Source organism: Phyllobates terribilis, unplaced genomic scaffold (genome assembly GCF_046119375.1).
Source record: "Phyllobates terribilis strain yellow unplaced genomic scaffold, ASM4611937v1 Scaffold_2__4_contigs__length_985480577, whole genome shotgun sequence".
Classification (NCBI taxonomy): domain Eukaryota; kingdom Metazoa; phylum Chordata; class Amphibia; order Anura; family Dendrobatidae; genus Phyllobates; species Phyllobates terribilis.
Window position 1 is genome coordinate 345,088,900 of NW_027362762.1, and position 24,712 is coordinate 345,113,611.

Here is a 24,712-nt window from a genome sequence, read left to right on the forward strand (position 1 = left end):
TGGCGTACATCAACTACCCCCCGGGCTGTCAAAATGGTGGGCCTACTGTCTGAGTAGACTGGCTCTACCATGGCCTGGTAATCTCTACCTCTCAGACCAATAGCTGCCCGGCACCAAATCATCATTTCACTTTTCGGGGGTATGGCAATAGGGAAAGGGTCACACATTCTTACGCTACCAATCTCACCGCCGGAGAGTTCCACTTGTTGCCGTCGCATCAGTGCCCGGATCTCTTTCTGGAGCACTCGCTGCTGGCCGGAGCTGGCGTTCTTGGCAACCTGCTGTAAAATGAAAATCACCTCTGCAAGACAATTTTCAATCACATTAGTTCCTAGAGTTATCTTTGGGTGACTATCGCGCTTGTCAATGTCCACAATGATCAGTCCCTGTGCCGCCAGTTCGACTCTACCGATTTTAATGGTCATCTCTTTAAATCCGATCTGCGGCACGGGTTGACCATTGCTGGCAATAATACTCAAGTCGTCGTCAGGGTAGCGGGTTATATCCGAGTCATTCCAGTACTGCTTGAAGAGCACGTACGGGATGGTGGTGACCTGTGACCCAGTGTCCAGTAGGGCACTCATAGGAATGCCATCCAGTACCACAGGCAAGACTGGACGTCCTCCCACATATTTGTCGCGCCAGCTCGATGGGCCTGGTGATCTTTTTCCTGGGGGTTGGCCCTCTACCCCAGGTAGTGCCAGTTTAAAGGACAGTACCTTGCCATATGTCCGGGTTGATTGCAGCGGCGGCAGATGGGTTGTCCGTCCTCGTTGTATCGGTCGCTGGGCCTTCCTCTGGCCGGTGGGGTCCTCCTTGGTCGACGCCACAGGATGTCCTCCGGTCCGGATGCCAGCTGGATCTTCCCTGGAGTGGAAACCTGCAAAGACTGCACAGTTCGGGTTAGCGCAGCAACGCTTTTAGCTAGCTCTTGGACCTGATGGTGCAGGTCTGGAGCCGGGTCATTGTTCAAAGCCTGTGCATCAGCCCCCACAGGCCCTGCCGACAAGGGCGCCGCCTCCTGGTGGTAAGTGATAGCTGGGCGCCTGTGGGTCACAACGCCACCCGGTGCCGGTTCTCGGAGCACCCGGATGGCTCTGTCCTTGAACTGTGCAAAGTCCAGATGAGGATCCTGTAAGGCTATGGCCCGCAACTGGGTTCGGTGGACATTGCAATATAGTCCCTCTATAAATTGTTCGGTCAACAGCCTGTCCTCGTTTCCCACGCTGTCGGGGTCGGTCTGCTTAATGGCTCTCAGGGCCTCTTGTAGGTTTAGTGCATAGTCCCTTATACTCTCATGTGCTCGCTGCTTGCACCCATAGAATCTAAGCTTAATCTCGGCTGAGGTGCTGGTATCAAAGGTGTCCCTCAGCCGGGTTAGTATCCCTGCGACAGTCCTCCTCCCAGGTGGCCAGGACTTTACCTCCCTTTGGGCTGCCCCGGTTAGTTGGGCCACCAGGATGCTCACTTTTTGCTCTTCTGTGAGGGGGTACACCTGGAAGAGGCTATCCAGCTTTTCTTTAAAGTCATTCAGGGTATGTGACTCCCCTGAGTACTGGGGTAGCCAGGCTGCTCCCGGGATATAGGGCATGGTGAAAGGCATGACTGCAGCAGCGGTGGCGCTGGCGGGGGTTGAGGCAGTGAAGCTCTCCTCCGTATCCGACATCTTTCTCCCCCCTAGTGGACCGTGGCCTACCTTGCGATGATCCTCTTCCGTAGGCCGCGGCTCCGCAGTGGATCGTCAGGGTCGAGGACCTTCCGTCGCGCTCCTGTGACGTCGGCGTCTGCTGGGCTCCTTCCAGGACCTTACGCAACGTCCGGACGTGAGGCGGGGCTTCAGTTCTCGCGCGCTTTCGGAGTCCACGCCCCTCTTCTTCCCGCGCGGCGTCTTCAAGATGGCGTCCAACGGCGGGAAAACTCCACGGATGGCGGGAAGAAGGCTGAAGATGGCGCCGGATGGCGGGAATCTTCGCGGATGGCGGGAAGAAGGCTGAAGATGGCGGGAATCTTCACCACAGGTTAGTTTAAAAGTCTCTTTTTTTCAGGCACGCAGTACCCGGTGGTTGCGGGCACGAGATCCTGCCGACTACGCCAAAAGTTGACGCGCCCCTGGGCCTGTGCTGAGTAGCGTTGCGCACGCGGGAGCCTACCCGGAGCCGGATCTGATAGGGGTAGTAGTCTCGTGGCGGTAACCCGGTCCGTGCCCAGGGAGTCAAGCTGAGTGGCGGTATATTAGCAGTAGATGTAGGACGACTACGCCACCCGTTGAATGCAGCTATGGAGCTGCCGCTGCAGGGCAGACCGCTGAGGCCGGTGGTAGGATAGTGCAGCGTAGATGGTATAACCCCCAACGGGAGGGGTGTGGCCTCAGGGCAGCCGACGTGGATGATGGGGGTAGCAGGAACCACTCAGAGACGATGCGGTGTAGTTCAGGGTCTTTACTGGTGACAAAGATAGACCCTCCCGGAGTACTGGCTAGCGGTCGGGGCCTGGTCAGTCTTTGAGCAGATGGGATCTCCCCTGGCCAGGCGGAGTTGTAGGCCTCCCCAACTAATTGTACTCTTCTGGCTACCTTGCTAGAGGCGGGTAAAAGTAGCCCACGTCCCTGAGTGTACCGTGTGGTGCTCACCCGTATGGCCGGTGACTCGGGGCCTTCTAGTGGCTTCCGCTCCACGACGGCGGTGCTGGTCCCACGCGTGTGACCGTGCCTTCGGGTTTCTTGGCCAGAGGACCTGAAATCCCCTGCCGGGCGGTTTCTGCTGCTGGGTCTGGGTTAATCCCCACAGCCTCGGACTCCGGGTCCGGTGGTAACTCTTCAATCAGGGCGAGCTCTTCAGCTGCCAGCCCCTGATTCCTTTTAGCACTGCTCCCACAGAGCTCCTGATCTTTCTTTCCTATGCTGCTCCTCTTCTTCTCTCTACTCTTCTCTTCTCACTAACCCTGCCTCAGCCTCAGCTTTATATAGGGGAAGTTCTTCCCCTCCCAGGACTGGGCAGGAGGTGTGGCATGCATAGGATTCCTGACCAAGAGACCTCCCACCTGCTCTCAGACGTAATATCTCTATTACTGTGGCAACCAGACCCCTGGGGTGTCACACTACCCTCATGGTTCACAGTGATGAAAGTGTGCTTTTCTTTAGAGCAATTCTAGTTCTGACAATCGCTCAGTACTTTGTTCTAGAAGTTTTGAGGCTTCTCTTGTTGGAATGTTGTAAATGATCATCAGTTTTGTAGCATTGGTGAAACAATTGCTTTTTTCCAGTAACACTAAGAAATGGCCTTTTTAAAAAAAAATATATCTCCATTTAGTGCATTTTGAAACAGTTGCAGGTATTTGTTTTAGACATAGACCTTATATAAAATAAGGATATACTTATGGTATTATTATTGATTATTATAGCTCCATTTATTCCATGGCGCTTTACATATAAAAGAGGTATACATAGCACAAACAATTACAATAATTTTGAACAATACAAGTCAGCGACTGGTACAGGAGGAGAGAGGACCCTGCCTTCGAGGGCTCACAATCTACAAGGAATGAGTAAGGTGAAGGTATACACCTGGGGTGGGAAATTAATTTTCCCGAGGGGGCCACATGAGAGACCGTGAATTTTGTGGAGGGCCAACCAATGGACTGCAATTAATTCTGCTGAATATTAATATTAGCATATTAATTATAATTCTTATTTTATATTACTATTATCACTTAATATTGAGCAGAATTAAGTATGCTGACATCGCCTTATATATCATATGAACCCTCACACAGCCTCCCTATATACAATATGAGCTCCCACACAGTCCCCTAAGTACAGTATGAGCTCCTATATATACAGTCTCAGCCCCCACATAACCACTATATACAGAATGTGCCCCATATAGTGTCACTATATACAATATGAGCCTTCACATAGCCTGCTATATACAGTATGAGCCCGATATAGCCTCCTATTTATAATATGAGCCCCCAAATTGCCTATCTATATAATGAAAGCCCCCATATAGCCTCTCTATATAGAATCTGAGTCCCCATAGACACTGCAGGGATTCACACCATCTGGTAGGCAACAGGCCTTAGGTAGCATTCATACAGGCAATGCAGTTTTGGCCCAAACTTGTGCAGTTTTTTATTGTTTTCCATGGGCTGCACAGCACCAAAACAACAAAATCATAAACCTAAATCCCTAGCCTTGTACAGGTGCTAACTAAACCATAAAGACACTGACTACTTTAGTCATCACTGAGCTAGCCCCAGTTCGGTTAAAGAAAACTGCTATCGTCCATAGCGATCACTGATATTTGCAGTTTTGTGCACATAGCCAGTGCAGACCTTTTTCAAAGAGATTCTGGCTGGTTTCTCTTTTTCAACTTCAAGACAAATCCAGTCTGCTTAGGCTCCCCAGCAAACTGACTTTGATAAACACCTAGCCCAGTGATGGCGAACCATTTAGAAACTGAGTGCCCAAACTACAATCCAAAACCCACTTATTTATCACAAAGTGCCAAAACGGCAATTTAACCACAATATTGAGGTTTTAGTTTAGAAAAACAACTCCTACATTAGGGCGCTATAGAGTCTATAGCAAAGAGCTTGTAAGCACTGCACTCCAAGCGTAAGATACTAGCCACCGATTGCAGTGGAGGTCTGTTTTTGAGAATGGAGAGGATTTTTAATCAAAAGTAAAATTGCAAAGTTGTTTGTTTTTTCACAACCTCTTTGCAATTATAACCCTTTATCATGATGGGAATAACCCTTTAAGCTAGGGATGTCAAACTCAAATACACAAAGGGCCAAAATTAAAAGCTTGCACAAAGTTGCAGGTCAATCTTGATACTTATTTAAAAATGTCTACAATTGAGGAAGTTTTTCCTTGCCATCAAATACACCGATTAACTTTTGGAATCATTTTGGAATATTATAATATGTTATGTAAAAGCAGTAAAAAGCATATGGCCCAATGGCCTAATTTAAATATGTAATAATAAAGGATATAAAACCTTGACTAAAACAGATAATAAAATATGATTCAAACAAAAGTGCCCCTTATGATAACCCCAGTGAATTCCTCCACAGTACCTTTTACACACACACACACACACACACACACACACACACACACACACACACACACGGTATGATGACCCTACTGTACTCCCCTCCCTCCATCTCTCCGACAAAAAATGGTGACCGCATCACAGTATGATTCTCCAACTGTAATCCCTACACAGTGTCACGGGGTTGTCAGAAGTGACAGACAGTTACCCTGCAGTGGGCTGCAGGAGATCTCTACATTTGGCATTACAGACATCTTCTTAGAGCCTGTCTCTAGGACTAAGCGGCTACCTTCCTCTAGATAATTAACACACTGGCATGGCTGTATAAATACCTGCTTTGTTCCAGAGGGAGGTGAAGGCGATATTCATTACTCCTTGTGAAGGCTTTAGCAAGAGCAGTACTTCTTCCTCTCTGGAGCTTGAGGACGTGTGTGCATTTGTCTGGAGTCATCTAAAGCTAAGCAATTTCCCCCTGTTTGTCCTCCCTTCTTGTTTTTAGTGTTCAGTGGGGATCGACTAGTACTCATCTCCTCCCTTCCCTAGCCTTAGCCATACTCCAGGGAAAGACAGGGCGAGGCACGCGTGTGGCGATTGGTGAAGAGCCAATATAGGGTCGTTAGAGGAGACAGGGTGACACTAGACCAGCCTAGGAAGTCTCCACTTCCCCCTTTCCCTCTTCCCTTTGTGTTGCACTAAGTCTTTTCCACACCTTGGTTGACACACAGCCCTCCTTACAGTATAATGGCCACAAAAAGTGCTCCATACAGTATAATGGGCCCCACATAGACTCCCACATAGCAACCACTGATACTTGCAGTTTGGTGCACATGGCCTGTGGAGACCTTTCTCAAAGAGATTCTGACTTTTTTTTTTCAACTTCAAGACACATTCAGTCTGCTCAGCCTCCCAAACAGACTTACTTGGATGAACACCTAGCCAGGTGTACTAATCAAAGCCAGCAGAGCTAAGATTTAACCCTAGCCTACCTGGCATTGCTACACCCCCTATAAACAGTAAGAGCCCCCATAAGGCCTGCTAGATAAAGTGTGAGCCCCCACATAACCTTCTATATACATGCAAACATCCCATACATATATGAAAAAAAACACATACTCCCCTTGCCTCCATTTTCCCAGCACTCTGTCTTTGGTACACTGACTTTCCATACAGCAGACTGGATGCAATGACCATCATCGCGTCTGCTGTCAAACTAGGTGATTGGTGGAACAAGGAGCTGGACACTCCATTCTCCACCAATGCATTCACTGTTATCTGAATCCTGAGGATGCAGATAGCAGTGACCTGCTTGTGTTTGCAAATCATTTTAGTTTCCCAATAACCATCAAAGTAAGTACAGCCTGATTTAAAATGCAGAAGAAATATTGAGTAAGTTGATGTCCAGCGGTCATCGTGAGGCCTTGATGTTGCCATGTCAGTGGCTATAAGATAGACTTTAGAGAAATGTGTGTAAGCTGATCATTAATTCTTAAAAGTCACACGGTTGTGCAATAACTGTGCTACCATTAACTATAAGTAGTCAATTTACACGCATTTATCTATAATTTGACTGACAGCATCTGCAACTTTCTGGACAGTGCTACATCGTGCCCACATGACAACTGCTGCATGTAACTATCTCCATAACAAACAAACTTATTTGACCAATACAATTACAATCAGAAATTGCGTAGATGTGGATATATATCCGGTTCTTGCCAGTTAACCTACATGTGCCAACTTATGTTTTCAGCTCAAACATTCAAGGATATGTAAACTCTTGATCAAGACAATCTGAGTGAGGTCAGTTATCATTATTACTAAGGCATACACACAATTATATAATTAGCTTCTCTGGAATATTCAATGGTACACATCTTTCAAATTCTGGCTGGGGTATGTAAATGTAAAAACTGTATATCTATACTCTATGACTAATACCTAGTGTAGCTCTGCTGCCGGCTTATTACTATTCATCTAGGCCAACAACAGACCGGACGCTGCACTCATCGCACAGGGCACTGGGGGGACTACGCACGGAGGAGACATTACACAAGGAAGACACTCCGGGTCAGGGAAGGGACCGACCCATGAAACGAGTGTCACTAATAGCACTTCAGGGAGGGGGCAGGAGCTGTGACAGTGACTGTAGCCTCTGCCCCCCTGATGATGCCGCGTTTGAGTATCCCAGCATGGAAACGAATCGTCATCAGACAGGAAATGGGAAAAATTAAAAATCTGTTAGATAGTGTAGTTAGGGAATGGTAGGGAATTTTTAAAACAAGCATATTAGAAAATACCTTAGAAGATTATGGGACTAAATAGATAGGAAGTTATGAGAAAAATGCTTTGCCTTCGGACCACCCTTTTAACTTCTATATAGCAATAAACTACTCACCTCCTTTCCCACTCTGTGAGCATCTGCGCTTACTGAGTAATTCTCCTAAGTAGGGCTCTCAATATCCCAAGCCATGTGCTGGTTCAAAGGCACTGTTATAAAAATATAGTGGTAGCGGTGTAGATTAAGAGCAAACAGTGACAGACCTGAGTGTGTTACGGTAGAAGGACAAAGCTACAGGATCAGAACTGTCACTCAAGCAGGAGAGCCCCACCCCCAAGCAACAAAGAAGTAAAGAGACTGCAGAGCTGTGTGCTGCTCAAGAGACAACTTTAAGATACCCCTTATAATTGTTTTCTGGCAATTACTAGTTAAATTGTAATGATATTTTCTCTTGAATTTTAGAGTCTATCAAAAGGAAGGATGACAGTGTTACATGTGGATGCAATTTTTGTGAAGATGGAGACACTGATTTCTACGCTGAATGGAATTTTACTCAAGGAACAAATGAAGTGCCAATAGCTGCAATGAACAATTCATTGGCTAATATATCTACAGCTTATGAAACCAAAGTAATCTATGGGGAACACAGCCTGAATTTATCCAAACTTAGTGCAAATGATAATGGCCTCTATATCTGTTTAATTGAAACAGAACAGAAAGTGAGCATTGAAATGACCCGAGTTAACATCACAGCGGAGAAAGGTAAGCTTTTGATTGTTTTTTTTTAAGAGTAAAGCAGTAATCCGCACTGGCATAGAACGTGTGCATTAAACCAATAACTGATTAATTTACCAGAGGGCAGATTCAGTGGAGAGCATGTCTATACATAATAAAGAGTCTGTCAGCCCAAATTGACAGTCCAACCCCTTCACTACCTGACGATTTTCCGTTTTCGATTTTTCCTCCCCTTCTTCCAAGAGCCATAACTTTTTTATTTTCTAGCCATATAGCCATATGTGGGCTTGCTGGACAAGTTGTACTTTTGAATGACACCATTCATTTTACCACATAGTTTATTGAAAAATGGGAGGAAAAAAAGAGTGCGGTCAAATTTCACAATTGACTGTGTCCTCAAGAGATTAAAGGTGTGTTATCAGCTTATTCTGTAGTTTTCTTCAAAAATTCCATGTTTTAAGGTATGTCATTTTTTTCTGCCATTTTTCCTATAGGCTTGTCTAAAGTAATTGGATTTTTTATTTTACAAGATAGTAAATGGTGTTAATACTTAATGGTGTTAATATATCAACGGGTGTCAGTTATATATCATAGCTGACTCCCCTGCTGTAATGCTCATGATCAGTACTAGCAAAGAATCGTGGCTGTTTAACCCCTCAGATGCAACTGTCAATTGGAATAATAAAAAAATGGAATAAAAAGTGATCAAAAGTCGTATGTTAGAAAAATTGGTATGACTGAAAATATCATTATATCCCACAAAAAACAAGCTCTCAGATGGTTCTGTTGGCAAAAAAAATAAAATAAAGTTATAGCTATAAAAATATGGTGATGCAAAAACCACACTGTTGGTAAAAAAAATAGTTTTTAGTGTGGAAAAGAAGCAAAACATGAAACAAATTCTATATAAAAGTGGTATCGCTATGATTATACTGACCTGAAGAATAAAGGTTTCTTATCACTTTGCCCGCATGTTGAATGTTGTAAAAAAACAACCAATTTATGATTGGCTGGTTTTTGTTCATTCTGCCACCCAAATGTCGAAAAAAAAAAAAAATCAAAAAATGTTATGTAGTCTGAAATGGTACAAATAAAAACTTAAACTCATACAGCTCTTCAGACAGAAAAAAAATAATAGCTTTCAGAATATGGTGATGGAAAAACAAACACATTTTTGAACAAATGTGTTTTTAGTATGTACAAATAGAAAAATGCAAAAATACTGTATAAACCTGGCTTTGCTGTAATCATACTGACCTGAAAAATAAAGTGGTCTTATCTAGAGATGAGCGAATATGTTCGGTGAACGATCACCATTTCCAAATTCGGCACGAATATGGCACATTCGCATTCGTGTTCGGATTACCGAACTTTTGCACAAAATCGGCCCCGAACACGAACATCCCTGGTTTCCCACGCTATCATCTGCGTGACAGCGCGGGAATCAGGGGCTGTGACTGACGGTAAATCGCTACCGCCGGTCACAGCGCTGCGGGATCATACTGACAGGTGTCAGTGTGATCCCACAGCTATAACAGTCACTCGCGGTAAAAAGCTTACCGCGGGTGACAGTCGCCGGCTAATGGGACTACTAGCCCCATCATCTAGCGCCTGCTGTCACTGTACACAAGCGGCACTGATGGGAGAAGCAATCTCTCATCAGCGCGCTTGCGCAGTGAAAGTGAAAGTAAAAAAAAGTTAAAATAACTATTTAAATAAAAATAATAAACACATATACTCACCTACCACTTACCTACACCTTGACCCCGATGTTCTTGTCCCCTATAAAAAAACACTATATACTCACCTTACATCTAATCCTCGAAGCCATGGTCATCTGCAATAAAGTTAAAATAATAAACCATCCTCACCTGTCCGCCGCAGTCCATATAGCGAGTGTCCCACGTCGATCTAAGTGATAGCACGGCCACATTCGAGATGTGACCGCCACATCTGGAGATGTGACCGTCCTATCCAGCAGCCGATGATACACTGCGGGAGTGAGTGCTCCTTTCAGTGTATATCAGAAGAAGCTGCTGGCTGAGGTCACCGGAGTTCAAACAGCTGATGATCAGCTAAGAGCTCTGGGACCTGACTTACGGCATTAGTGCTGTGTGCGAATTTTCCCATGCAGCACTAATGCCGTACGTGAGATCACTGGAGCTCTCAGCTGATCATTAGCTGTTTGAACTCAAGTGACCTCACCCCTGCAGCACAGAGATGTACACTGACAGGAGTGATTACACTCCTGTCAGTGTGTACATTGCTGTCTTCTACAGCAGTGACATCAGTGATTGCTGATGTCCCTGCTGTAGAAGTGACCCGGATCGCCGTGGGACACTCGGATTACGTCATGATGGCGGACAGATGAGGGATATGGTTGTTTTTTATTGTAGGAGAGGAGGGTTTCGGGGACTGGGCAAGTAATAAATACATTACTAAAAAAATAAAAGACTTTATTCTGGCCGTGTCTTTATTGAAAAAACGTTGAAAACCTTTACTACACGGTTAGTAATGGGGGCGCCTTATAGACGCCCTCCATTACTAACCTGGGCTTCAAGTCAGCCGCCAATACAAGACTGACATGAACCGCAGCCCTATTACCCCACTCGCCACCGCTACACAGCAGTGGGAAGAGCGAGGCTAAGCGCCAGATTTGGCACATCTAATGGATGCGCCCATTGTGGATCCGCTGAGAGCTGATATTACTAGCCTCGGTGGGGGCTAGTATCCATGGCCACTTCACTGGCTATTACTATGAACCCTCAATTGTCTGTTTAGCCTTTGCTGGTTATATTTTATAGGGGGACCCTATGTCAGCTTTTTTTGGGGCCCCCCCTGTAATCTAGCCAGTAAAGGCTAAGCAAACAGCTGTGAGCTGTTATTAATAGCCAGGGAACATCTTTGGCTAACGACCCCCTCTCCGGCTACTAATATCAGACTCCAGCGGTCGACTTTCCCTCTGCTGGTTATGAAAATGATGCGGGAGCCCAAGCCATTTTTTTTTAATATTCTTCATTTTATTTCATTTATAAGAAATCCCATGCCCATGTGCTTGTCTTTTTCACGCTGCGTAAACTCACCCGCAGCATGTCAATTTCTGTAGCAGAGATGCAAGAAATGCATTGAAATGTCATTACATGCGGTGGATCCGCATGTACTGAGAAAACAAGTGCAGCATTAGAACGCAGCGTTTTGGATGCAGCGAAAATACTCACCCCTGGTTCAACGGTAATCCAAGGGTTAGGGTATGTGCACACAATCCGGACAAGCAGCGCTTTGGACGCAGCACACTTTATGCTGTGTCCAAAGCACTGTGTTCTATTGAACGCAGGTGAATCTGCATGTGTTCAATACATTGTACTGATCAGATTTCTCTTGTGGAAAGTAGCGACTCCACAAGAGAAATTGACATGGTGTGGTCTTGAAAGACGCACCGCATATCCGTGTCTGCGATTGATCTGCAGGCCCAGATGAACACATAGTGGACATGGGATTTCTACAAATGTTACATAAACACACAACGTCAAACCCGCAGCGGCTCCTGATTGTGTGCACATATCCTTAAAGCGATGTCCCACGTTTCTTTCTTCAAATATACTTAGCTCCCAAAAACATTCATTGCTGTACAAAAACGCATGCAAAAAACGCATGCAAAAACGCATCAAAAAGTGCAGCAAAGTGAATGAGAAACGTGAAGTGTCATGCACACGTTGAGTATTTTTTGACTTGCAGATTTGTTGCAGAAAATAATCTCCAGCATGTCAATTCTCTGTGCATTGAATGCACTGAAAAAACACATCAAAATCAAGACAAAAAAGCATCAAAGTTGCAGCAAAAACGCAGGCAATAAAACGCATCAAAATTGCGGTAAAAAACGCAGGCAATAACACGTATCAAAATCGCGGCAAAAACGCCGGCAAAAGCACGCATCAAAAACGCAGGCAACGCATTGGAAAAAATGCATGACAAATCCTCAGGAAAAGACGCACAAAAAACGCATGAAAATGCATGCCAAGAGGTGCAGAACCTTGCAGAAGCGCTGCAGAAATTGCTGTAAGTGAGATCACTGGAGGACACATAACCTAAAACACAGATGTAAATGTGCATAAAAAAGCATTAAAAAAACGCAGAAAAAAAGCAACATTTTTGTTGCGTTTTGTTTCTGCAGCAAATCCTGAGGTCTTGCCAGGAAGGTTTATTCAGGATTTTTCTTGCTTTTTTGGTGCGTTTTTTCAGCGTTTTTTGCACTGTCCTTTTGTCTCTTTATGCCATTACTTAAAGTTCAGTGAAAAAAAATCACAGGTTTTGGCACAAAAAATGCTGAAAAAACTGACACCTGCGTTTTTGTTGCTTTTTTCCAGCTTTTTTTCACCACCCATTATTTCCAATGGGTGAAAAAACGCTGAAAAATCGCTGGAAGAAGTGACATGTTTCCACATTTTTTGATGCTTTTTTATGCTAATTGTATGCTGCATTTTACAGCACCAGCAAAGTCTATGAGATTTCTGAAATCTCATGCACACATCTTGTTTTTTTTAATCAGGATTTTGTGCTTTGCATGGTCTTTGCAGAATAGGGCTATATGGCTAATTGTGCGTGTTATTGCCTGCGTTTTAAGCAGAATTTTGCCTGCGTTTTTGCCGCATGACACTTCACATTTGTCATTCACTTTGCTGCAGAGTTCACACATTGCGTTTTTACCCCGATTATGATGAGTGTTATTGCCGGCGTTTTTGCCGCGATTTTGATGCGTGTTATTGCCTGTGTTTTTGACGCGGTTTTACCATGATTTTGATGCATGTTATTGCCTGTGGTTTTGCCACGGTTTTACTGCGATTTACCGCATTTTTGATGCGTACTATTGACTGCATTTTTTGCCGTGATTTTGATGTGTGTTATTTCCTGCTTTTTTACGGCAATTTTATCTTGATTTTGATGCATGTTATTGCCTGTGTTTTTGACGCGGTTTTACTGAAATTTTGATGAGTGCTATTGCCTGAGTTTTTGTAGCGATTTTGTCGCGTTTTTTGTCTCGATTTTGATGCGTTTTTTCAGTGCATTCAATACACAGAGAATTGACATTCTGATGATTATTTTCTGCACCAAATCTGCAAGTAAAAAAATACTCAACATGTGCATGACACTTCATGTTTCTCATTTACTTTGCTGCAGAGTTTTTGATGCGTTTTTGCATGCGATTTTGTACAGCAATGAATGCTTTTTGGAGCTAAATAAAGATATTTGAAAAAAGAAACGTGGGACATCGCTTTAAGAATATGTGCACACGATCAGGAGCCGCTGCGGGTTTGACGCTGCGTGCTTATGCAACGTCAAACCCGCAGCGCCAGGTGTTACAGCATAGTGGATGGAATCAGTAGAAATCCCATGTCCACTATGCGTTCATCTGTGTCTGCGGATCACCAGCGGACACGGACATGCAGCGTGTCTTTCAAGACTGCACCATGTCAATTTCTGATCAATAAAATGTATTGAACACATACGGATTCACCTGCGTTCAATAGAAAGCAGCACTTTGGAAAAAGCATAAAGTGTGCTGCATCCAAAGCGCTGCTTGTCCGGATTGCGTGCACATATCCTAACCCTTGGATTACCGTCGGAACAGGGGTGAGTATTTTTGCTGCATCCAAAACGCGCTCTAATGCTGCAATTGTTTTGTCAGCACATGCGGATCCACCGCATGTAATGACATTTCAATCGGTCAAAATCTGCATCAGAGAGCTGCATCTCTGCTACAAAAATTTACATGCTGCGGGTGAGTTTACGCAGCGTGAAAAAAAAACAAGCATAGTGGGCATGGGATTTCTTATAAATGAAATAAAATTAAGAATTAAATAAAAAAAATGGTGTGGGCTCCCGTGTCATTTTCATAACCAGCAGAGGGAAAGCCGACTGCTGGGGGCTGATATTAGTAGCCAGGGAAGGGGCCATTACCCAAAGATGTTCCCTGGCTATTAATAAGAGCTCACAGCTGTTTGCTTAGCATTTACTGCCTAGATTCCGGGGGGGCCCCCGAAATTTTTTTTACATAGGGTCCCCCTATAAAATCTAACCAGCAAAGGCTAAACAGACAGCTGTGAGCTGATATTAATAACCAGGGAAGGGGCCATGGATACTAGTCCCCTCCGCGGCTAATAATATCAGCTCTCAGCGGACCCAGAAATGGCGCATCAATAAGATGTGCCAAATCTGGTGCTTAGCCTCGCTCTTCCCACTGCCGTGTAGCAGTGGTAAGTGGGGTAATAGGGTTGGGGTTCATGTCAGCCTTGTACTGGCGGCTGACATGAAGCCCATTTTAGTAATGGATAAGACGCCCTCATTACTAACCGGGCAGTAAAGGTTTTCAACGTTTTTTCAATAAAGACACGGTCAGAATAAAGTCTTTTTTTATTTAAATAAAATTCCACATGGTTTTAATAATGTATTTATTACTCGCCTAATCCCCAAATCCCTTGTCTTCTGTAAAAAAACAACCAAAAAATAAAAACCAACCATATCCCTCACCTGTCCGCCGTGATGATGTAATCCAAGTGTCCCACGGCGATCCAACTCACTTCTACAGCAGGGACTTCAGCAATCACTGATGTCACTCCTGTAGAAGATAGCACTGTATACACTGACAGGAGTGTAATCACTCCTGTCAGTGTATAGTGCTGCGCTGCAGGGGTGAGGTCACTTGAGTTCAAATAGCTGATGATCAGCTGAGAGCTCCAGTAATCTCACTTATGGCATTAGTGCTGCGTGGGAAAATAGTCTGATATGTTGAGGTAGAGAGTTCCAGAGTAGGGGGATGCACAGAAGAAATCTTGTATGCGATTGTGGGAAGAGGAGATAAGAGGGGAGTAGAGAAGGAGATCTTGTGAGGATCGGAGGTTGCATGCAGGTAAGTATCGGGAGACTAGGTCACAGATGTATGGAGGAGACAAGTTGTGGATGGCTTTAAATGCCAAGGATAGGGTTTTGAACTTGAGTCTCTGGGCAATGTGAAGGGATTAACCGAGAGGAGAGGCCTGGAAAGAGCGAGGGGATAGGTGGATTAGTCGGGCAGTAGAGTTTAGAATAGATTGGAGGGGTGAGTTTTAGAAGGGAGGCCACAGGGCAGGAGGTTGCAGTAGTCGAAGCGGTAGATGATGAGGGCATGCACTAGTGTTTTTGCAGATTCGTAATTGAGAAATGTGCGGATCCGGGAGATATTTTTGAGTTGGAGTCGACAGGTTGGTACAAAGTTGCCAATGTGCAGGTGCGAACACATGATAATGGTTAAGTTTAAACATTTACTGTGTGTGCGCGAATGAGGTGTTAATAAAGTTTCTAACAAGAACCACTGCACATGCGCGGACAGAGTATGCCGGCAAAGTATTTTATCAATGAACATAGCACACACGCAGAACGTCTGACTTACAAGTGGCTGGCATAAGCGCAAAGCGAAACATCACCACAAGGTATATAAAGTATACAAACCAATTGATCAGTTTGGACAAAAAATGACGAGTGCATCTTTCATATTAACTTGGAATAGGTAAGTATATACTCAAATGGGTTAGTGACGCAAGTAAATAAAAGTAAATCCATACACAAATGGAACATTAAATAAGTAAACCTTGTCTACTAAGTATTTTGTTAATGAACATAGTGCATGTACAAAGAAACTCTGTACCGCCAATTACGCGCAGATGATTGGTGAGAGAAAAAAGAGTAAAATATCACTATAAGGCTACGTTCTAACTATCAGTATTTGGTCAGTATTTTACATCAGCTGGCTTACAAATACTGAGGAAAAATACTGACCAAATACTGAACATGTGCATGTGACCTAAGGTATGCAAAGTGTACATTCAATCAAATTGGACAAAACATGAATGCAACATGCGTGTTGAAATGGGAATGATAACTATGTATTCAAATAAGACTGGAAGCAGTGGTGGCCAACCCCAATAAATAGGTAAGTATACAAAGCATGCATGTAAAATGCAAGATCTCACTTTTTGGCCTCTCCATGTCAAATCCAATGCAATCGGCACTGTGTTCACTAGATCTGTTAACCTTCGTCCGGCTAAGTAGGTACAATTGTAACTATTCCGTTTTAAAATTGCAATAACTTTTTTTCGAAAAGCCTTAGAGAGCTGAAATTTCGTGACATCTCTGCAGTTTTGGTTCAGAATATATTGGCCAAATTTCAATAAAATATCTCCACCCCCTTCCGAGATAAGGTGTCGAGATATTTTTGCATCCATAACAAGCTGCATAGGTACTATGTACCCTCATATATTTTGAATGAAGATAATGCAAGGAAAAAAGAATAATATTTTTTTTAATGATAATGCTATTTTATTATTATAAACAAGTAAAAAAACTGTTCATTTACATTATAAAAGAAAATGTAAGAAACTTTTTTTAATCATTTTCTTCGCAAGTAATGCATGTTGTCTTTGCTACCGAGTGTTCATCGCAAATGGGTTTCACACAAACCACACAAGACTTTCTAGTCTTACGTTGTTTTTGCCTCAGGTCTCGGCAGACATAGCAACTACCAACAACAGGGGAGGGTCCACGACTACCATGAGGTATTTGAGGGCCAGCTGCTGCTTGCGATGCTACCAGAATGCATCGTCCAAGCATCATTTCTACTGCACCTCGAAGAAAATGGTTTCTCATCATCATTCGGTTTGTACTTCGATCTACAATTGCAGGCATACACAGCTGATTTGCGAGATCTTTCAAGAACTTTCTTCGTTGATCCTTTGTCCTGAAGCTTGGATTTTGTTCTCTGTAGATGATGTAGGATGCTAACCCAGTGACGTCAATCATATTGTAGAAAAATGCCAGAGGCCAACGTAATGTTCGTCGTTTCACAGTGTACTCTCCCAACATTTTATCCATAACATCAACTCCGCCTTTTGTTTTGTTGTAGTATTTTATTATCTCTGGCTTGGCTGCTAGTGTCTCTTCAACTTCTCCCGTCATGTGCATAGATGATAGAAGCACGACTGATTTGTTCTTCTTTGGTACATATGAACAGACTGTTGCATCATGATTGTAGGCAAAATTTGTCGAGTTTACAGGCCTTTCTTTAGCAGGCTGCATGTTGTTAGGTAGGAACCTTTTGTTTTTTCTCACTGTACCAACTAGTGTCATGTTCCAGGAGTTCAATACCTTAGCTAGTTCCATGGTTGTAAAGAAGTTATCGGTGGTGACATTTCTTCCAGAGCCTTTATACGAGCTCACTAGGTCCAATACTGTTCGTTCACCAATGTTTACTTGTCGAGGACCATCAGTTGGTTTTCCAGTGTAGAGCTGACCTTGTAATGGGTAGGCGTTTGACTAGTCACAAGCCCAGAAAATCTTTATGCCATATTTAGCTGGTTTTGAAGGTATATACTGGGTAAATTTAGTATGGCCTCTAAATGGAAATAATTGCTCGTCGACGGTGATACAATTATATGGCTTGTAGGCTCTCTCCAGATTTCTGTTCAGCATTGTCCAGATGTCCCGTATTGGTGCAGCTTTATCTGTTTGCACACGTTCTGCACGTGTATTTTCGTTGTCAAATCTGATAAATCTGAGTATCATCTTGAAGCGGTCACGAGACATGGCTGCACGTATAAGAGGCAGAGCAGCAACATTCCACATTTCCTTCAGATTCTCTTTGTTGTCTCTGTGCACACCAGCTGCAATCAGTATGCCCAAAAATGCATGGAGTTCAGTTTCAGTAAATTGCTTGAATGTTTTTTGTGGTGGCCGTTCAGAAGAATCAGGAAAACGTTGTACCAGTTCGTTGTTGTAAGCATCACAAACTCTCTTGGCCTTTCGATTCGTTTCTCGTAATATGATGTCACACATCTCGGGAGTCATGATTGACTTGAATAGCTCTTTTGCTGTATACAGGTTGCTGATTGCTGCAGGGCCACCTCTTTGTCGTAGGACATTACGAGATTTTGTTTGTGCATTTGGCAGTGGATCACTACACCATTGAGTTTTATCCTTAGCAGTCCAAATGTCGCCTGCACTTTGAGGCACAGACTAATCCTCAACACTTTCGTCTGAGTCGTATTCTTTTTCCTGCTTTATGACCATTTCTTGTTCAATGTCTGAATCTTCTTCAGTAACATCCACTTGTGGTACATAGTTTTCATCATCAGATGCAACATATGGTTCTTCCTCATGCTCAGAATCAGATTCTTCTAGCATTCGCATTATTTCGTCAGACGTAAATCTGTAAATATGAAAAAATGAAAAATAAATAATTTTCCAAAATACTACACAATACTACATTATTGGCTTTTCACAAAATGATACTAACCTGCAAACACGTTTTCTTGGATTATGGCGGAAACTAGATCCAGCATCACTATCACTCATGATGACTTGGTAGATGAATTTTGGCTTCGTAATTTAGTTCAGTAACACGTGGCAAGTAGAATGAAACTCGATTCTAAAGTGCAGATAAAAAAGTAAATTATTTCTAGTGATAATTATTTATACATGTCATTTATATATTATGTAAACCGTATACGGTTTCAGAATTTTCATTCCATTTTCGACTGTTTTTTCGACCAATAGGAAAATTGTAACAGAGCCACCATCTTTATTTTGTGCTGAATATAAGTAAAACATCGTAAAACAATATGTAGATACTAATTATTATCCATTTTTCGTATAAAAATCATACCTATAGTGATAAGTTTCATACAAAATATATGTAAGCCAAGTCCAGGCTCAAAGACAATTTCTGACTGTTCTGTCCCCACATAAGGCGAATGAAGGTATAACTGGCTGTTAGATGCTGTGAGACTTTCCTACCTTCGTATCCAAGAAATTGAAGACTTCACAAGCCTAGAAATGTGTGTGCTCACAGCATTGAGATGAACAGCAAAATGGCTACTGAGAGGAGGGAGGCAGGAAGAGAAGTAGAAGCCACTCTCAGTTTGAATTAACTTAATTGACAGCAACATAAGTGAGCAGTAACAACACTGGCCAATAGATATCAGCATAACATTTGTAGCTGAATGAACTTTAGTTTCTGAAACCAAGTAAAGGAGAAAGTCTTCCCACAGTGGAGGTATATATGAAGGTACAATTGTACCTCTGCAGCCTGTTAACGTTGTAAAATTATGCAGCCTGACGAAGGTTAAGTCACTTCAGATTTGCAATTATTTGTTATTACTCAGTCCAGTTATTTAAGGCACCAAGTATTCTTAATAAACAATAAAAATTAAACCGCGAGGATTGAAAAATTATAAAGAAATTTTATTAGGAACACTAAACACACTCCAGTTAAAACATACTTAAAAACAAGTAGGAAATACCCGTGAATATATGTAGTATTATACCCCTGAGGAAGCCATTCAGTGGCGTAACGCGTCAGGCTCTGTATTGTTTTCCCACTATCTGCCAGTCTCCCTGTTGGTGCACTTTCTTTGTGGTAGGTATAGTATTTGCTGTATACCTTCTATTTGAATATATATACTGGGCTTAGACAGCAATGTGCCCACACATGCACCGTGTGAATGGGAGTAATCTTACCTTCTTATTTTTCTAATGCAGCTGCATATATTTTGATACAGTTGTTCTATAAGGTAGCACTTGTCATTGCAGATACTCATCAGATTAATATATTTGTAGGCAGATTTTGGGGAATAATCTGTATTGCCTCTATATTATTATATGTATTACACTTATATTTTGATATACTACATACCTTCACGGGTATTTCCTACTTGTTTTTAAGTATGTTTTAACTGGAGTGTGTTTAGTGTTCCTAATAAAATTTCTTTATAATTTTTCAATCCTTGAGGTTTGATTTTTATTGTTTATTAAGAATACTTGGTGCTTTGCATATGTACCCCTTGTTCTCTTCAAAGTTCCCAGTCTCTCTTTGGGAGGTTACTGGCACAGTATTCCTTTATTAAATATGTGGTGCTAGAATTTTTTTTTTTTCTGCTATCAGTCCAGTTATTTACAATCCATAGTTGCTAATTTATTCTAACACAGCTTTTTTTATATACAATACGTCGGGTTAAATAAATATTGAACACGTCACCAATTTCTAAGTAAATACTGTATATTTCTAAAGGTGCTATTGACATGAAATTCTCACCAGATGTTGGTAACAACACATCCAATTTACACAGGCAAAGAATTCAATCCATAGATGTCCATGAATTATGTGTAATAATGAGAAATGAGACAGGAGAAAAGTATTGCACGCATGAAGAAAGAGGGGCACAAAAAGCCATGGAAAGTCATGACACCAGCTGAAATCTATCAGCAATTTCATAGCCATCCTGCCACTTAGTAGTCACTGAACCATGCTTTTAGGCCTCATTCACATGTCCGTGTTTAAACACGTATGTGAAAAAATGGTTCTGGTGTCATCGGTGTTGTGTGTCAGTGTGTCATCAGTTTGTCCGTTTTTACCATCAGTTATTGGTGTTTTTCACGGATGGCTAAAGAAATAAATAAATTACAAAGCTTCTCCTATATGTTGCAATGTTAAACACTGACAACACATGAAAGGCACATTGATGCCATCCGTGTGTTATACATGTTTTTCACAGACCAATAGACTTGTATTGGCCCTTGTCATCCGTGCTGTCGGAAAAAAAATGGTCATGTCTCTGTGTTTTGCACAGCCTCCCAGACCATGAAAAACACGGACATGTGAACAGCAGCATAGATGATAATGGGTACGTGTTGTATCCATGAAAAAAACACAGATAGAACATGTACATGCAACACAGATATCTCAATAAGGCCTTAGTGTGTGTTGTGCACTGATACACACTCTATTCCATGTAATATAGCTTAGATATACATGCATTTGCTTTGATAACTTGATATGTCAAAGTATTTTTTTCATTATTATTTCATACGGATTTGGATTCTGTTGTATACGGATGGTATTATTGGGTATCCTGTGAACTGTTATTTACTAGGTAGATGAGGATAGGTATTAGTCTTATTAGACACACCTAATTTGTTCTCATATAGATCATCGGCTTTTTGAATGTTTTTATATTTTGTGCTTTTATATATCTCCTTGTTGATTATTGTAACCAAGGTTTTTTTTATATGCACTTGCATACTGCTTTCTTTATATGATTGGTACTTATCTTGGCTGATCCTGACTTATTTAGTAGTGCCCTCAGAAATTTCTTTTCTAACATTGGATTCTACTTATTATTGTAACAAATGTAATGGCACCCAGAGGCTTTGCAAGTGGCACCTACAAACTATTCCAGACAAGTTTGCATCAAAAAGCCAATTCATATGTCTTCCCTTCCGAGCCTGGCCATGTGTCCAAACAGTAGTTTTTGACCAAATATGGGGTATTGCCATATTCAGGAGCAATTGCTTAACAAATTGTGGCATCCAATTTCTCCTAGTCTCCTTTGTACAAATGAAAAATTTGGGGTTAACTCATCATTTTAGTGAAAAATAAAATGTAATTTTCAATTTTTGCATCCCAATTTTATAAACTTTTGCGACGCACGTGGAGTTTCAAGTACTTCACCCCTAGATCAATTCATTGAGGGATGCACTTTCCCAACTAGTTTCATTAGTAAGGTGTTTATGCTGTTTTGGTATCTTGGGGCCTTTGCAAATGCAACACTGCATCGACAATCAATTCCAGCTAGAATTACGCTCCAAAAGTCAAATAGTGCTCCTTATCTTAGGATTGCTACTATGTGCCCAAACAGTAATTTGTGACAACTCATGGGTAGGTATGAGCAAACACAAACAGAAATGTTCGGCTTTTGTACTGGACCGTTACTGTTCAGGAGCAAATGCCGATCACGGACTTTCCCTGGAAGTCCATGGCAACGTTTAGAGCTCTGGGGCAAGTCCGTCCGAGGAGAGAGAGATTTTTTTCCAGTTCGGGACTCTAAATTTCAATGGGATTCGGGGTTCTGGTTGAAGTTCAGGTACTGTTCTGGTACCCGAACAGAACTTTGGACTAAAGTTTGTATCTGGTACCAGAACCTGAACTTCCGCCAGTCTGCTTATTTCTACTTATGGGGTATCCGCATTTTCTGAAATTGCTTTACAAATGATGTGGTCCATCATCTCATACTACCTACTCCTACTACTTTTGAAAATGAAACATTTGTGACTGAAACAATATTTTTGTGGAAAAAAAATATCATTTTCCATACTCATGTTCCAAATGTTATAAACTTTCTGAAAAGCACCTATGGGTCCAAAAAAAAGGTCACCACAAACCATGGCATTCAGAATCACTTCCAGCTAATATTGTGCTGCAAGATCCAAATAGCGTTCTTCCCCTTCTGTGCCGTGCCAAGTGCCCAAACAGTAGATTCTGACCACATTACATTCTTGTGGTCTCCACAATTCTCTCCTCAATACCGCTTGTGAAGATGAAAAATGGCCCATCCTTAGGTTTGGGTCTCATGTAGTATTCTGTTAGAAATTAATCACAAATGGTTTAATTATTATTAATAATGACTGCACAATTTCAACTAAATTATGCAGCCACCAACAATAAGAAGGCAATTTGCACTTGATTTCTAATTGTCTAGTCCAAAGGCACTGCGATGTTAGTTACCCACCCATGAGAATGTGAAGGAGCTTTGCAGTACTAATCACCCCCACCCATAGTATAATAAATAATTTCATACCCCCTTGCAGTGATCACCCTTAGGCCACTGCCCCACTATCAGTATTTGGTCAGTATTTTTTCTCAGGAGTGGGAGCCAAAACCAGGTGAGGAACAATCAGAGAAAAGGTATAATAGAAACAAGTCACCAATTCTGCATTTATCACCCACTCCTGGTTTTGGCTCCCACTCCTGAGAAAAAATACTGACAAAATACTGATAGTGGGGCAGTGACCTTAGTATTATAAATAATCCACCCTCCTGTTGCATAATAATTAAAGCATTATTCCCAAAATACGACGTTAACATGCTCATTGCTGAGGTTCCGACTACTGGGGGGGTCTGAAATCTGGTCCTCACTAGAGTGTAGGTGCACATATGCAGCATTCACTCCACATTTTGTCTATGGGATTTCTGAATACAGTGCTCAGCTACTTCTGACATTCCCATAGACAAGGAATGGATCAGAGGACAAGCATGGTGCTGCATTGTGCCATTCACAGTATTCCAGAGTACCAACTTTTGGGATTGCTGGGGATCCCAATGGACAGACCCCCACCAATCAGCAATTTATCCTCTATTCTTTGAAAAGTGGATATTATCTTTTTTGAGAAGAACCCTATAATCTCCCAATCCCAGGTTATATTATCCCACACAGTGCATCCCTGTTGTATAAATATGTACATTTTGCCAAAATCAATAGCCATACGCCCAATCTAAAAGGATCAAGAGCACAGCTGCACCACTTTTCTGCATTAAATACATAATTATGTATAATTTGTAAAACGTTGTCACCAGTGTGACGCAATCAGATGCACACAAACCAGCGGCTAACTGGCAACACGCTCATCTACCGAGTACTATTGTATGAGTGATCAATCTCACCTGGTGTCACAACCAGCCATGGACAATGGCGTCTCGGACCCACAAGTTCCAACATGAAGCATAAAGAGGCGTGCTCCGGCATTTACTTTCTGTGATGACTTAGTTTTTCAAAATATTTGTATCCCCATTTACCTTCTTTTGAATAGATATGTAATAAAGAATATATATTTTTATACTTACTATTTGGCCTCTTTGTATAATATTTCTTACATGATGGTGTTTGCACTTTCCTTCCTTTACAGCTCTTATTTGTGGGTTTAAGCTTTGGTATTATTAATTCATATAGTTTAGTAAAAATTTTCTAATTGTTTTCATTTTTTTTTCTTCCAGAAACACGTCAGAGGAAAGGGCTGATCGCTGCTTTAGTAGCTATTCCGCTGATGATCCTTATTGCTTGTATTATTTGTAGAAAAAAGATTACAAGGAAAACGGCTGAAGAGAATCAATGATATTGTATCCAACGGGTTAGGGGGGCCCACTGTCAATCGTTAAAGCAGTTTCCTACTATCAGTTAGATTACATGTTAGGGATATGAGCCATTAAGCTTCATAGCTCGTGAATACAGGTGGATTGTTAGAGAGAAATGGTTAGGTACTTTATGTGATCAGCTATGGGAAATGAGAGGTGCCATATACAAATTTTGCACGGGAGACCTCTGCTGTCTGTGTCCTTCTCTCTGAGGGATAATGGGGCTGATTCCTGACAGATATGTCTGTATGAATGTCTGAGCATTTAGCCAGAAGGACTAGTTAGTGAAACAGTAGATATCTGCACCTACAGTATCAAGGTGAAACATATACCAGGACCACCAACAGTACATGTAAGGTGGTGTAATAGGTGTACAGGCATTTATGGTTCAGGCACCCTTAATTTGTGCAAAACACTTCCCCAAAAACTCAGCAAGTAGCTGTGATTTTCTTCTGGCTGTAGTCTAATGTGCATGGGGGCCTTAAATGGAATCCGTCACCAGGTTTTTGCCACGTAATCTGAGAGCAGCATGCTGTAGAGAAAGAGACTCCGATTCCAGTGATGTGTCACTTACCCTTTGCATCTCACAAAATTAGAATATCATCAAAAAGATAATTGATTTAGTTCTTCAATACAAAAAGTGAAACTCAT

The 24,712-nt window shown here is 42.2% G+C and overlaps 1 protein-coding gene across 10 annotated transcripts in view; it reads left to right on the forward strand.

Moving 5' to 3' along the window:
• HHLA2 (HHLA2 member of B7 family) overlaps positions 1-24,712 on the forward strand; it is a 162,744-nt gene extending 138,032 nt beyond the window's left edge. For 8 of the 10 annotated variants that reach the window (XM_073664604.1, XM_073664598.1, XM_073664605.1 and 5 more), the window contains 2 exons: positions 7,798-8,097; positions 23,924-24,712. In XM_073664604.1, coding sequence (XP_073520705.1) covers positions 7,798-8,097; positions 23,924-24,042 — 419 coding nt within the window. In that variant the 3' untranslated portion in view covers positions 24,043-24,712. The remainder of the gene's footprint in view (positions 1-7,797; positions 8,098-23,923) is intronic. The other 2 variants (XM_073664597.1, XM_073664599.1) reach the window with 1 other exon arrangement.